The 15,195-nt window shown below is 37.9% G+C and overlaps 1 protein-coding gene across 6 annotated transcripts in view; it reads right to left on the bottom strand.

Moving 5' to 3' along the window:
* WDSUB1 (WD repeat, sterile alpha motif and U-box domain containing 1) overlaps positions 1 to 15,195 on the bottom strand; it is a 57,494-nt gene that overhangs the window by 24,661 nt on the left and 17,638 nt on the right. For 5 of the 6 annotated variants that reach the window (XM_075070208.1, XM_032795116.2, XM_032795117.2 and 2 more), the window contains 6 exons: positions 9,036 to 9,128; positions 7,769 to 7,862; positions 6,085 to 6,118; positions 3,965 to 4,005; positions 3,770 to 3,876; positions 2,994 to 3,173 (listed from right to left, as the gene is read on the bottom strand). In XM_075070208.1, coding sequence (XP_074926309.1) covers positions 2,994 to 3,173; positions 3,770 to 3,876; positions 3,965 to 4,005; positions 6,085 to 6,118; positions 7,769 to 7,862; positions 9,036 to 9,128 — 549 coding nt within the window. Of the gene's footprint in view, positions 1 to 344; positions 3,174 to 3,769; positions 3,877 to 3,964; positions 4,006 to 6,084; positions 6,119 to 7,768; positions 7,863 to 9,035; positions 9,129 to 15,195 lie in introns of all 6 variants that reach the window. The other variant, XR_012656655.1, reaches the window with a different exon arrangement.

Raw genomic sequence — 15,195 nt, 5'->3', positions numbered from 1 at the left:
AGTAAGCCATCACACACGGACAGGGAATGGAATTCAGCTTGCAGGGAGCCTAGGGGCATGTGGGGTTCTGCTTCTTCTACATTCATTTCACTACTTTCAAACTGCTGGGCCCCCTTTCCCATAGCAAGCAATACCTGGTGGGTTTACCATATAAAAGGAGGGTCTATGGATGCTCTCAGACGATTGCTTTACACAATACCCACCCCACCCCCCGCACCCACTGCGTGGGCTCCAATGAGGCTCTGAACAGGGATGAGTCCTTTAAACTAAACGCAAACAGCCCAGCACAGCTGGGTTCCGCCCCCCAGCCCTTCAACTATGGCTCCGATCAGGCTCTCACTCACCAGAAGTACCTACTCCAGGGTCATGGTCCAGAAGCCGTCCTTGGGAGTTGAGGGAGGCTATTGGCTCCAGCATTAAGAATAGATCCTGGCTAGGAGGGAAAACAGATTCCCCACTTGCCACCTGTGCACTGTACTCCTCCTCCTCTTCGTCCTCGCTCTGTGCAACTCCCCCCTGGCAGGTGTCCACGGACAGTGGTGGGGTAGTGGTGGCGTCACTCCCCATAATTGCATGCACCTCACGGTAGAAGCGGAATGTATGGGACTGTGACCAGAGCACCCATTCGCCTCCCTGGCTTTTTGGTATGCTTGCCTGAGCTCCACGATTTTTGTATGACACTACTCTGTGTCCTGGAGTAGTTTCTTTCCATCCATGGCCCTGGAGACTTTAGCGTATGCATCTGCGCTCCATTTTTTGGAATGTAGTTCTGCCATAACAGACTCGTCTCCCCAACATGTGATGAGATCCAGTACCTCCCGTTCGGACCATGCTGGAGCTCATCTGCGAATCCGGGACTGCGCGATCTCCTGTGATAGTGGACTGTGCTGATGGTCACCTATGGTGATGGTGACCAAACAGGAAATGAAATTCAAAAGTTCCCGGGCTTTTCCTGCCCACCTGGCTAGTGCATCGGAGTTGAGTGTGTTGTCCAGAGCGGTCACAAGGGAGTATTCTGGGATAGCTCCCAGAGGCCAATAATGTCGAATTGCATCCACAATACCTCTAACCTGGGATTGAGATCTCGATTTAAGCGTTACTCCACTTGCCAAGGTGGAGTACAGAAATCAGATTAAAGAGCTCTTTAAATTGAAAAGAAACAGTTTGGTCGCATGGACAGAATAGTTTTTTGGGTTTTTTTTTTGGTTTTTTTTTAATTAATTTGGCTAATTCTGAAATAACAGACTAGTGTAGACCAGGTCAAAGGAAATTAGTTGTTGCTACCAGCTAACAAAACAACATGCACAAAACTCTTAGAACACCAAAAATTCAATCCTGTTCTTAAAAAAGGTAAAATGTATTAAAAACAAAAAGAAACAATTACAAAAATTAAGCATCAAGATCTCTCTCTTGAGGTTCAGCTTAAAGGTGACAAGCAAAACAAAAGCATCTGGGGTTAGTCCAGAGGAGATCCACAAGCCAAAATAAAAAAATAAACCTAATCATGTCTATTTAAACATGCCCTGTTCAATGATTTCTTCTAAGTATGGAAGATTATTTTTTCTACCTGGTTCAAGCCTTACACAGCATTCTTGCATATAGCATTGCTGCTCCGTAACACCTTCTCCGGAGAACAACAGACAAAGAGAAAGTCTCTTTCCCAATTTAAAAAAGTTCTAGCCTTCCCATTGGCTCTTTTGGTTAGGTGCCCATTTTTAATTTTTTTTTTTTTTTTAAATGTGGGAGACTTTTTAACTCTTTGCAGAGTAGAGAACAGCTACCACAAGGGATTTTACAGCTAACTGGCTGGCTGCGTGTCCATCAAAGGGAGCTACCCTCCACTGCCTTCATTTATCACAACATGTATGTGTGTAAGGAAACTGAAATTACTTTCTTCCACCTCATAGATATCAGAGCTGAAAATTATGGAACAGGAAACTTAGTCCATTCCCTGCAAATGCAAGATTGTTGTACATTTCTTGTCTTTAGGGATGGGAAAACTTCAAAAAAACAAGTATTTTGGATGAACAGAGTATCAATAGTATTTGGCCATGTACTGTATTTAACAGGAAAAAAAAATAGAGTGGCAGAATAACTGTAAACTTAAAGGAGAGTGCAGTAAGTGGAGGGCCTGAGACATAAACCTTGGTATCAGAGGCCCGGTATGAGGCCTAAGGCCTGAACTAAAGTAATGGTCAAGACTTTGCTAACAAAGCAAAGTTGAGCTGCGAGCCAGAGGCAGGCCCTGCTCACAGAAGCTGGCAAGGAAAGGGCTGATGCTGCAAAAAGAGACATACCTAAAAGGTACTGGACACCAGATATCAGAACATCTGCATACTTGTACATTCCACATGGATAACAAGGAACATGCTGACCCATCTCAATGACAGGGCCAAAAGGGTAATATGATGGATAGAGTTGTTTTGTTCAAACCAACATGTACAAGGTGAGAGGCGGCACCTTGCTATGTAGTGGGGTTGTACCTTGCTATGTAGAAGGGTTGCACCTCAATACGTCAGGAGTGGTGTGTAACTTGTTTGTACCTGTGTATAAGAATGCATCCCTGCGGCGGTGTCTTTGTCAGGTCTAGGGGGCAGTGGAAAGTCCTGCCACTAACTGAGCTGGTCCATTGTCAGGGAGCACACAAGTACTAGCTGGCAGCACCTTGGACTTCTATGCCTGGGAGCTGGAGATTGTGTTTCTCTTTGACAGTAAACCTGGACCGGGTGCCTTCATACCTTACTAGAGTCTGTGGTCATTGGGGGTTCTCTCGGGGTCTGCTGGGTCAGCTATCTGCGCAGAGCTGGGGCAGCACACAGAGGGAACACACACAAGCAGCCGATTGATATCAACATTGACTAGAACAGAGCACCACACCAGAGTGTCTGACAACAGAGAGGGTATACTTACATGGAATTTCTAACCTTCCTCCACCCTAAAAGTTCCTAAACTCCTATCAAAGGTTACAATTTTACTTGCCTTTACATTCTTACCAATTTTTAAGTCGTTAGACAGACTGTGTTTTGTAAGACTCAGCAGCTCTTTGCCATCAATGTTATTCATCTTGAAAATCCCAACAAGGTCTTTTAAACCTTGTGCACAAAGCCAAACTGAGACCTCTTCCTCTGACCAGTTCTCAGTAGATATCTTAGGTTCATCTTCCAGGCCACTTCCTTGGGAAACAAGTAGAGAAGGGAAATTTCAGATAAGAAATAAGAAAAACAGAACTGCTTTTGTGCACTGAAAGTTGCTCTTGGTATACTTTTGTAACATAGCTTTTATGAGCTAGAATGTTTATTTCCTGACTTATTTTTGTCTATACTAATTAGCAAATAATTTTTTGTTCCCATTGACAACTATGCTTGCAATTAACTTGTATTTTCTGTTTCTCATATTATTTGTGTACAAGTGTCATTGGCAAAGTCTGTGCTGCTCTGGGAATATTATTTGTCAGTTAAGTGCTGCCCAGAGAGTAAGAACAAGGGGTGCAAGAGAAAACACTTCTTTTGTTTAGGTGTAAAATTTCCTTAAAGAAGGAGTGGTACATTTAAAAGATTTTTTCTCCTTCTTTCTTTTCCAACATACGGGACATTTCCCAATAGTAAACAACAATTTTAAGGAAGGTCAAATGTTGGGCCTATAATATTTAAGATTACACAATGAGCACATACTAGGGTAAAGTAGTCTGTATAGCCTCTCCCAATAGGTTTACAACTATATTATACTGGATATATAAAAAGAGTGGGTTAAAAAAAATGCATGCACTTACCTGCAAAATGTTGCTTTGGATCAAATTGCCAGATATTCACAGTTTTATCCATTGAACCTGTTGCAAGTAATGGAATATCTGGTGCAAAGGCACAAGTTGTAACATATCTAGAAACAAAAGCAATTTAATAATTGAAATTTAAAATCACACATTAAATACTTCCTTGGTTAATATAGGATTATGCTGATTTCACACCTGGTATGCTGAGTTAAAGTGTGCAGGATGCTCCCAGTTTTCTGCAAACAAAAAGTATTGCATTTGTTAGGGTCAAACCGAAATAATAATCACAGTTAATCATTATTATTTATATTGCAATTTTTAATTGAAAGCACTTTACAAAGGTCGAGAAGCATAATGATTTCAATTCTGAAGATGGTGTAAGTGAGGCACAAACAGGGTAAATAATGAGCCAAAAGTCACATAGCAAGTCAGCATCAGACCTGAGAATAAAACTCAAATCTCCTGACTTGCAGCCCCATGTTCAATTCAAAAGACCACACAGCTGTCCCTCAATGTACCTGGCAGACAGAAATATAATATATTCAACTGACAGTTCTAAAATTCCATATGGGCTGATTACTCATCTGGATAAAAAAAAATTTCTTCCAAAATACTAGAATTAAGAACGTATCAGAGTGAACTGGTAACTGAATCTCAAATAGAATTCAGGTGCGACCTTTAAATAAAAAAACAGGGCCTATAACATCACAAGGATTACGCAAGTGTGGTTTGCATATGTGGCCACTAGATGCTGCCATTCACAAAAACAAATCTTAACGATTCCAATCCTTTAAATAATGTTTAAGAGTTTCTCTTTAGTGTAGCACGATTCCTTTGATAGACATTGTCAGAATTAAAAAAACAACAAGTTATTCTAATTGACCTGTCAACTTTCCTGTTTTTCCTCTCATACTTCTGAATTGTCTCTCATAAGGGATATGTCCCTTATGTCAGACTGAAATTTATCTCCATCTGATCCAGACCTATTGTTCTTTCACTGTTATTACTATAAAGTACATCAGAATTATTTCCCATAATGTTTAAACAAGAATCCAAGGTTACAAAAAATGTTCTGTCAAATAATTTCTTCCCTGTCACGTTCAGTATTAAACTTCATGCATTACTATTTTTTGTATCCCTCGTTTTGTTATTGTCTCATATTGGGATGCAGAAGATTGAGGGGCTGTTTTTCCATATGCTTTTTAACGATGTTTCCATAAACTCAGAAGATTCTGAGAACATGAAAGCAGCAAAATAGTCTCATGGTTGTGCCATTGGTATTCACCTTTATTCAGATCTCACAATTTAGCTGAGAATTATCTCCCAATTAACATTCTAGGACTAAACAGAACAGTGGAACAAATAATTTATTTCTTCAAGTAGTCAGCAATCATGCTTTCTTTTTAAAATATATATAAAGTGTAACTTAAAGAAAGCAATGAATGTTTTTAAACCTCACTATAAATCAATACTGACACTGATGAAGAAAAAGAAAATACAATCCATTCCAGCCTGGTTACCACAATTTATCCAATGAGGCCATGGTCAGCTGGGACATCTCCTTGCAGAGATCTCATGAAGCATATGCCAAGAGCTCTTCTCCTCTCTAAACCAAGTATGACTCGATTTTATACAGGCTACGTGACTGGTTTGACACACCCTCTGACTCTGATTTGCTGGGAGGCTGGAGATGCCTCTCTCATCACCTTTAGGCTGCTGTCACAGTAATAATTGAGTCCAAAAAGTATTTCAGCAGCAGTCAGTGCCCAGAGAAGACCTGGCATGATCCAGCCCCAGAGGCACAATGATTTGTCAACCATCACATAGGAAGTCTGTCTAAGAACCAGAACTCACATCTCCCAGTTCTGTGACCTCTACTCCGATATAACGCTGTCCTCGGGAGCCTAAACATCTTACCGCGTTATAGGTGAAACCGTGTTATATTGAACTTGCTTTGATCCGCCGGAGTGTGCAGCCCCATTCTCCTGGAGCACTGCTTTACTGCATTATATCCACTCGTGTTATATTGGGTCACACTATATCGGGGTAGAGGTGTACATACGTATACAGTAGTGTGATTCTGTTGTACAGTACCAAGATAAGAAAAGAATAAAGTGTAGAAAAAGGTGGTGAGAGAGTGTCTCTGTACTTTGATATGGACAAACTCCTTCCTTGCTCCTACTCAAAAAAAATACACACTAAAGATTTCAGGTCATATTTGCTACTCTTCTATCTTGAGAAGACAACGTTTCAGGTGAAAGGATACAAACTAAAAAAAAATTCAGTAAAACAATCTTGAATTATGCAATACTTACAGTGTCATGTATTATGATGGATTTGTCCACAGATCTTTTAAAAAAAACACATTAAATTAAATGATGGCATGGAAAGAGATGAGAAAACAAACTGTTATAATTAAAAACTATGGGACAAATCTGTTTGTTTAGACTTTCCTTGTGAGACAAAAATTTTGACGTAGCAATCCTCTTCACTGAAATCTAGAGGTAGGGCCTGAACATCTATACAGCAGCTTGAGGTATAGCCTAGCAGGAAGAGTAGTGGCTGAAGCCCACAGCTCCTCTAATTCCAATAGGTTTTTGAGGCAGTGCATCTGTGTAGTACATAAATCCACTGGCCATGCTATCCCACACCAGCAGCTCATTCACATTTGTCCCCTCAATGCTCCAGTACAGGGAATAGCTGCAAAGATAGGCTCAACCATGTGTGGACACTGTGAAAACTGACTGAGTGGGCGCTCCTACGCAGGAGTACTGGAACAATTTTTGTAGTGGGGGTGCTGAGAGCCACTGAACCAAACTGTGATGGATATACGATGTATATGATGGAAACCGCCTCAAGTCAGGGGGTGCAGCGGCACTCCCAGTATCCTTAGTTCCAACACCTATGCTCCTATCCTCCAAGTATTTCTGCTTCAATTTGGACCTTGAATATCTGCAAAGCAGACTAGAGGAAGTGGCTCAATATAGAATGTAAAATACTTCATAGTTAAAATATCATTATTTTTAATAAGATAATCCAAATACAAAGAGTTACATGTTTATTTTCAGCAACTACAGTTTTTCCTGAAATATGTATGGAGTACAGACTGGATGCCAACCTCAAGAGATCAAAAATCATGAATCAGACCCTCAAAAATCACGCAACTGGCCCAAAACCTGGCCCAAAAAAATTACAAGATTTTTTTTTTTTTTAATCATATCAACTCCTATGTTTTAGTCTGTGTTCTGACTTTCCCCTCTATTCCACTGTCAATGTGTGTGTGATAATTTCAGGTTGAAAAGTCAGTCTTTAAGGCATACAAAAATGTCTGCCTGAAATACTTATAAGCATATCTATTTGCAATTTTAAAAAATGTATTTTTGCATGGAACACTAGCATTTGTACATACAAACTGTGCATTTGTACATGTATCTACAAGTTTTATACATATATAATAAATTAGAGTTTTTGTGATGTGCCCATAAATATTAGGGATAAATTTTTGGAAAAGTACAGAAATCTGGCAGCAGAAATAAACACTTTGCATGTGTCCCCCGCCTCACACCCAAAAGAAAGAGTGAATTCCTTTGGGTAGTTAAATGTTACACATCTTATTCCAACAGATTCTAGAACATCATTAAAATACATGCATCACTTTCAAACTGTGTGTGCATGTGTAGGTATATAAATTTTTCAAAGTCAATATTTTAAAACAGTGTTTTTTTTAAAGTTCTAGGCCACTGTTTACATTATCTTCATGTAATAATGTAGATAGGTGTCCAGAAAAGCTTTTCATACACCAAAGCTGAAATTGAGTTCTCCCCACTCCAACACTCTCATCCTATTCCTTAGTAATTTTTCAAGTAACTGAGAATTAACTTCAGTGCTTAAAAACAAAACCAACTCTATCTCCACTTCAGAAGGGGGAGATAAATGTTTACCTAAGCATAGCCATCTTCTGTAAAATTTAAACAACTAAAATAAAGTGAAACTGCTTACCCTGAGACTAGCATCTGCCCATCATAGGAAAATGCACAAGCCAGGACTGGGGCAGAGTGCCCATTCAATGTGCATTCATATTTTAATTCACAACCTACAAATACAATTAGCAAAAAGCAGCACATGATTTTTCTAAACTTGTTAACCAATCAACGTTTTGATTTATTACTTTAACAGGACTGAAAACTTGGGAGCTTGATATAGTGTAATCAAGTGAGGCCAGATGTCAATAGCATAAAAGACAGCAGTGATTAATGGGGCACAGGGACACTCCCCAACCACACCCTCTGTTCTTTGGCCAGGCCCCTTGTGCCATAGTGTGCAAGAAGGGCTGACATAGAAGCAAGTATTATGGATCTGCTCTGCTTAGAATTCCTGGATAAACTAGCTTTGTGGCTGTTTTGTGCCACCAGAGCATGCTCATGGATCTGGCCTCATACCATAATGCATGCACAGAAGGGGGTAATTAGGATTGCATGGGCAACCTTAACTTTAGTATTTCCTCACTTCTGCTGCTTCACTTTGAAATCTTAACATTCTTTTAAAATAGGTTTTTGTATGTAATATATAATTATATTCCTATACAGTTAAATATCTACACATACATACAGAACACACAAAGAGGAGGGAAGGTTTTCTTCCCCCCTTATTGAAAATGGTTTTGAAGCTTTCAGTCCCACTTCTATTGGACTGGTACCTAAATCACAAAGCCACCCCCCATAGCAGAAATATTTGTTGCAGTTTTAGCAGATGTCACAGATTTAATGGATAAATGAGTCACTCCTAGTTATGGTCAACTTTAGCTCAGGACTAGGTAATTTTAATACCATCACTGTCTGCACTGTACCTCTTTGGGAGGGTAAAAAGAGGACTCTGGTCTCCAAGCATGTCAACCGAGCACCTTTCAACAGTTCTACACTCAAACAAATTATTGGTAGCTTCCAACAAATAAAAAATACTCTTGTATAATAAAATGTGTAACATAATAATGTACCAACTATTCTGTGGATTTGTAACATACTGTAACTGATTACTGTACATCAGTTAAAAACTTAAATAAAGAAGTTAAGCCAAGCTTGATCCTGCACAGTGCTGAGCCCTCTGACTCCACTCTAACAAAGCACTTAAGCAGCTTCACTTTAAAAGCATGTGATTAGTCTCACTAACTTTGTATCTATAACCTTGATAGATATTAGCTTATTAGCACTAAATTGTAACTAAACAGTTATTAATTTTGAGTAAAAAAGAAAAGTATTGCTATACATACCTAAGAGATCAGCAAGTGAAATAAGCCAAAGCTTGATCTGGTTATCCTGACCACAAGATGCCATTCGGAAGTATCTAGATCCTTGTTCTCCACCTGATAAAATGAAAATGTTTTAAAGGGGATCAGAAGCACTGAAAAGAATGTGACAGACAAGTATGCTAGGTTACAATTCTAACATTTCAATTTGAAAATTAGCTTCCACATTCCTAATACCTTTTTAGAGTGTTGATAACATACTTAATACAAATTAATGGTATGATTTTGCAATCCAGATAAATCGTATAGCAGATATCACATTCAAATGTTGTTTCATGAATAGTATAGGTGGAAGAAATCTCAAACTGAGCAGTTGTGACAATAAAAATGAGATAGTAGTCAAAGCTAAAGACTTACTCCCAGCCATACAAGATAGTTTAATTTCTCCCCTCTCCACCTCGCATGCTGAGTGGAGCTACAGTGCAGGAAAGCATCTGGCCAATTATTTAAAGTTTTTTAAAAAGTCTGTTTTGTGGTATTATGACAACAAAAAAAGAGTGGCTTCGATGTGTATTTGGCCTGATTTATTTACAAAATATTTAACAGCCCTACAGAAAAAAAATATATATTATTTCATTTAGAGTAGACCCAAATTTGTAATTCATACACTAAAAACAATTTCAGCTCCAATTTTTCAGCAAAGACTTAAGTGTAGAATGTTGTTCGCTAGATCCCTTTTCTAAGATTTAGCAGCTTTTACAATATATGCTACATATAAACTAACAAATGATATTGTTATAAGATAACATATATATAATCATAATTAAATCTAAAATACTCATATCAAATAAATGACTAAAGCACCTTTGGTAACGCATTTTCTAGAATGGTCAGGCTGAACTCTCTCATACCGAGAGATTAGGGCACTGGACCAGATGGCCATTTGAGGTCCCTTTCAGTTCTACACTTCTATGATAATCTAAGTAAAATATCTACTAAGAAGGATATCATATAACAAGGGGACCATGAAGAACGTGGTCCTTAAGGATAGAAATTTCGATTTTCAAATTAAATGCACAGTGAATACAAAGAAGTAAAAACATTAAACAAATCTTGCATTTTTTCTAGTGTGCTTATTCACAAAATTCAGTAATTCATAAAGGGCCTACCACTCATTAGTACAAATTAGCAGCTTTCTGCTGTATTTGAAAAAGGTGATTTATATAGAAGTTAGAGGTCTAGAAACAGATTCTACTGTCAATTTACTGTGATGATATAATTTTGTGACAAATCTGGCAATACAAAACTGTGGAGTTGTTTGGGTTTTTTTGCAAAAGATACTTTGTACATTCATAGTTGCTATAGTTGTCTTGTTTTCTTTAGTTTTTGTTTTTCCTTCCTCCTACTACTCAAATTATTGATTACTTGAAGGTGGGTTGATCAAAATGGATAATAAAGGTTGTTTCTTTTTTGTGTTGGATGAAGCAAGAGAGCCTTTAAACATGGTTGTATGCATGTCCTCTCCAGGTCAGCAGTTCTCAAACTTTAAAACCTAATGTACGCCATGTAAAATTCAAGAGTACTTGACATATTTTCATAACTGTAATCAGTTTAGTTATAATGTGTTCATATTCTGACAAATGAAACCATGAACCTGACTGCAAAACCAGTACCAGTTTCAGAAAAGCTGTTCTAGTCATTACAGATAAAGAGACAATTAAAACGGCATATGAAAGAAGTTTGCCTATTTAAAATACAATCCCAATCAGTGCATTCCACTGCTGAGTAGTGTGTGAGGCAGTTGTAACAGTATGATAAAATTGCTCCTAAATACTAAGAAGTGATCAGCACTGACTGAGGGCTAGGTAGCAAACTTGTTTTAAATACTGTATATAACTGCTATTCTGTACATTAAAAAATAATGGGCCAAATTCATCACTAGTGTTTGAATAGGTAATTTCAACAACGTAAGTGGGAGCTGTATCTGAGGATGGAACTCTGCCTTTAGCTAGTTAATTTGTTTACTGAAGGACCTCAATGCAGTCCAGTGTGGATGGTTGAGAAATCTAAAAAAAGGTCATGCTCCTTTACTGACTGTGAAAATACGTCTCCTTAGCAACTATTTTCTTGGTTTGTGTTATTTTAATCATCTAAAACTTTGTGCCTCAGTTAAGATCATGTCTCACTTTTTCATTAATTTTAATCTTGTATAAATCTTTCACATAAATGTCATAAATCTTGACATTTCAAAACCAATCTGTATGCAATGGGCTTTGGGAGTAAAAAACACATTTGAAAATCCAAAAATTCAAGAGAAGGAAATTTGAAGCATATGTTTGTAACTTTTAAATGGTACCAAGCCTAAGGGCTTTCTCCTGCCTTTATGCAAGCCTTTTTTAATTCAGATTTTCATGTGATATTAATTAAAAATGGCACTTTAACTGGATAGTTAATGATGCAAGGATAGCATGCATGTCTCCAAAATTTGGCCTGTTTTCCCAGGAGAACTCGGTACAGCTCTGGGGAAGCGTGAAGGAGTGGTACCTGTGTATACATATAAGGCTGTGGAGAATGTAGAAAAATCAGAGAAGTGGCCCCAGATGACCAAATTACATGTATTCTTTTGCCCAACTTGTTTTACATTTTGGAAAAACTAGGTGAAAGTTTCTCCTATGGAGCCTTAATATGCATTCCCATGACCTACACAGCAGCTAAACTTCTGTTCTGAATTAAACCCAATCAGACCAATCAACTTCAACAGAGTTATGTGGGGGAAGTAAATCAGAGCAAAATTTAATCCTAGTTCTCCATAATCATGGAAGCATTTCTAGGGTAATCTGTCACACAGAAAAAGATATTCTTGACCAGTTCTCATTAGAACTGGGTCCAAATCAAAACCTCAGATTCAAAAATCCATGAAGTGTGCATAAACTCAGATGCAGTTTTGAACTTTGCAGCTTTCCTCTATCTGTACAATGGGCTGACCCAAAGCCTTGGATCCAAACATCTCAGAATTAGACACAAGTTTTGCATAGGATCTGATCTTTGCAGTTTGGGCCTAGGATTTTTTCCCTGTTAGGTACAATCAGACAATGGGCCAGAACCTCAATTTAGTTTATGGTTCCTTTATTCCACTTAGATGGCACAAATGGGCTGCAAATATCCAGCAGAGAATATCCCCTTTGATGAGTATTCCCTGCTTGGTGCTGCAGTTGGGTCTTGCTACTTCCATCCTCGTTGCCACAGTTATCCTCCATCAGCACAGAATCTTTTAAGTGCTCTGTGACAGAGGCACAATATATTGCTACCCATCAGATGTTCTAAGTATGGTCAGGATCAAGGCTGGCCTTGGGAATCACAAACCCCGAACAGGGCTCTCTGAGGCCTCCCCCCTCAACCGCCCATGCTGTGTGACGATACTGTGCAGGAAAGAATCAGCCAGTTATTTTAACCATTATTGTTTCTCTCTTTTCTGTGCCTTACTAATATCCAAGGGCTCGAACCTGCAATGTGTTAAGTACTCTGGCTCTGATACAGCAAAGAATGTACTTAAGTCTTTTGCTGGATTGGGGCCAGAGCATACTTTGAAGCCTCAAACCCTAATGCACGGGCACTTATTGAGGAGGGGAGAAACATTCATAATGGACAGTGACTTGCCCTCCCTGAATATCAAGAAATCCAGTCAGGGAAGCACCAGGTCAGAAACCCAATAACTGTGCAAATGACAATTACTGATATGGGTAAAGGAGTGTTCACCATCACATTTCCCTCAACGGCAGTCATAGACAAGTGCCTTATACAATGCTTGCAGAAGCCTTATCCTCACTAGGTGAAAAAGGTGTGTTCTTTACCTTGTCTTAGCTAACATGAGTTAAGCCCAAGTAAACAAAAGGCAGGTTGAGGGATTTTAGGCTCTCTCTTGGTCTTTAACTCAAAATGCTAATTTGTGTTAATGTTACAAACTGCCTTTTTTCTTCACTAGAATTTTACCTCATGTTAGCTAACACGTTAAGAAGACATCTGTTTTCCTAGATTAAGTCTTCACTGTCAGAACAGGTGTAGGGGTTTTTGTTTTGTTTACAGTAATATAATATAGATTAGCTATCATTCAAGAAACCCGCATTTGGGGGCAGTGAAGACATCCCAGCAAAGACAAGGCCATAGTAAACTCTGACTTGAGGTGAAGGAGTGGCCCACAATTTTATATGAAGTCACAGCCTTATAAAAGAGAGATTAAATTTTGTTTGTCAGGCACTTTGGGATTCCCTGGAATATGAAAGGAGTTGTGAAAAACAACTCTATCAAATCCCCAGGGAAATAATACCTTTATTCTCCATCAATTAATTATAATGAAAAAAAGCACTTAAAATTAGAATGTATAAAACAAATTATGCACACTTTTCATTTTACAGATCAGTAACAACATTGCTACTAACTCTGTTTTCAGCATGTTTTTCTGGTAGCTTTTGGGATTCATTTGCAGTATTTCCTTTTTCATTACTGAGATTGTTAAAGCTAGGATGGTTGACTTTAAATAGAAACAAAAACATACAGTTCTCTATCCTGCAACTGCAGGTTAACCATACGATTCTTACTATGATGAAAAGCAAGAGCTATTTATAAAGTGGATTCAATTCTAAGAAGCCAATTAGCAAACAACCACAGAGAAGTGACATGATTTGATGTACTTGGCAGGATGGAAACAGAAGAATGGCTTTTAGTAGTTTTCCCAAATGAGAAGAAAACCATCTACAGTGCATCACTGTCAGAATGAAAAAGAAAGAAACTACAATGAAAACATGTATGTCACAGAAATAGACGAATCAGAAAAAAATCAAAATGAAATCTATATCAACAGAAATAAAGATTCAACACAAGATTCTAGAGGAGAAAAGAGAAGTGCTGAATTGTAGAAATCCTAAACCACAATGTAAGCTATTAAACCATATATTTTATACACTAGCTTGTGGAAAAAACAACCTCCCACTTAACACAAAAGAAGTGGAATTTGTCAAATCAAACCTTATTTTTTTCAGAGCAATTAAAATCTATATCTTCTGGGAAAAGAAGTGTTAAGATTCTAATTAACCATAACTAAATCCAATTTAAAGAAAATAGCAGAGTCATCTGCTATGAATAGCCTAATGCATAAAGAATAATCAGAAGCTTTGGTTTCATAAGCTGTTCTTTGAATTAGGAAGGTGAAGAAATTCAGTTTAAAAAAAGATTTTCTTTTCATTATACTGGTAAGCACTGCTTTCATGCACTTTGTTACCTTTTAAAGGCTGCCAGTAATACTGAAAGTTTCAACTATTGGCAATAAAACTGAGAAAAAAATATAAGATTCAAATAAAATTTCATTTAAAAAAAAATTACAAGTAGTTTTCAAACTACACCATTGGGATCAGCCAAAAAAAAAACAATCTTTACTCTCATGCAGGGAAATGCACATTTTCTTGTCCATTTCTCCCCTATAAGGCAGAATTGGCAGGAGGCAGCATTACTGGTGGCACAATTTTTAAATCTATGAAGTAATCTTTGGAATATTTTCTTTCTAAAACTATGATTCGCTTTAGGGTAAAGGAAATCACAGGTGCACAGGTGCAATGCTTCGTTCATAACTGCATTTTCTGGGAGTCTTTCCCCTGTTTAGAGATTTTATTTAAACATCAAACCCCCTTCCTATATCATGATAGAATAATTCAGTGCTGTCCCTCACAACTTGGAAATTATTCCCCCTATTACTACGCACTTTTCAGTGGACACACACTTGATAGATTTGGTATTATAAATCGCTAACTTTTCATTCAGTAGCATACAATCACTTTCTGCTTTCTCAACTTTTCCCTGTCTGTCTGTCTCTTTGCAGCAGATGATAGTTAAAGCTTTCTGTAATATATTAGTCTTAAGTGTAACCAATGCTGTTTGGTAGTATGAAACATGCTTACTATGTAATTATGATTCTTTGGCATTTTTAAAAATTCCAATTGATACTTCACTAAAACAGTGCCTGGCATATTTGTGAACTTTGAAAATAGAATTTTATTTACCACTTCATGAAAGATCACAAAAAACCTATGAACCCTGGCTTCATAAACAGATCTAGAAAGCAGAAATAAATGATGAGATTATTAAGGCAGGTTACATGCTAATAACTTATTGCCACTGAAACTAAGGCTCCTGT

Source organism: Chelonoidis abingdonii, chromosome 10 (genome assembly GCF_003597395.2).
Source record: "Chelonoidis abingdonii isolate Lonesome George chromosome 10, CheloAbing_2.0, whole genome shotgun sequence".
NCBI classification, from domain to species: domain Eukaryota; kingdom Metazoa; phylum Chordata; order Testudines; family Testudinidae; genus Chelonoidis; species Chelonoidis abingdonii.
This window is presented reverse-complemented; position numbering and strand designations above follow the sequence as displayed.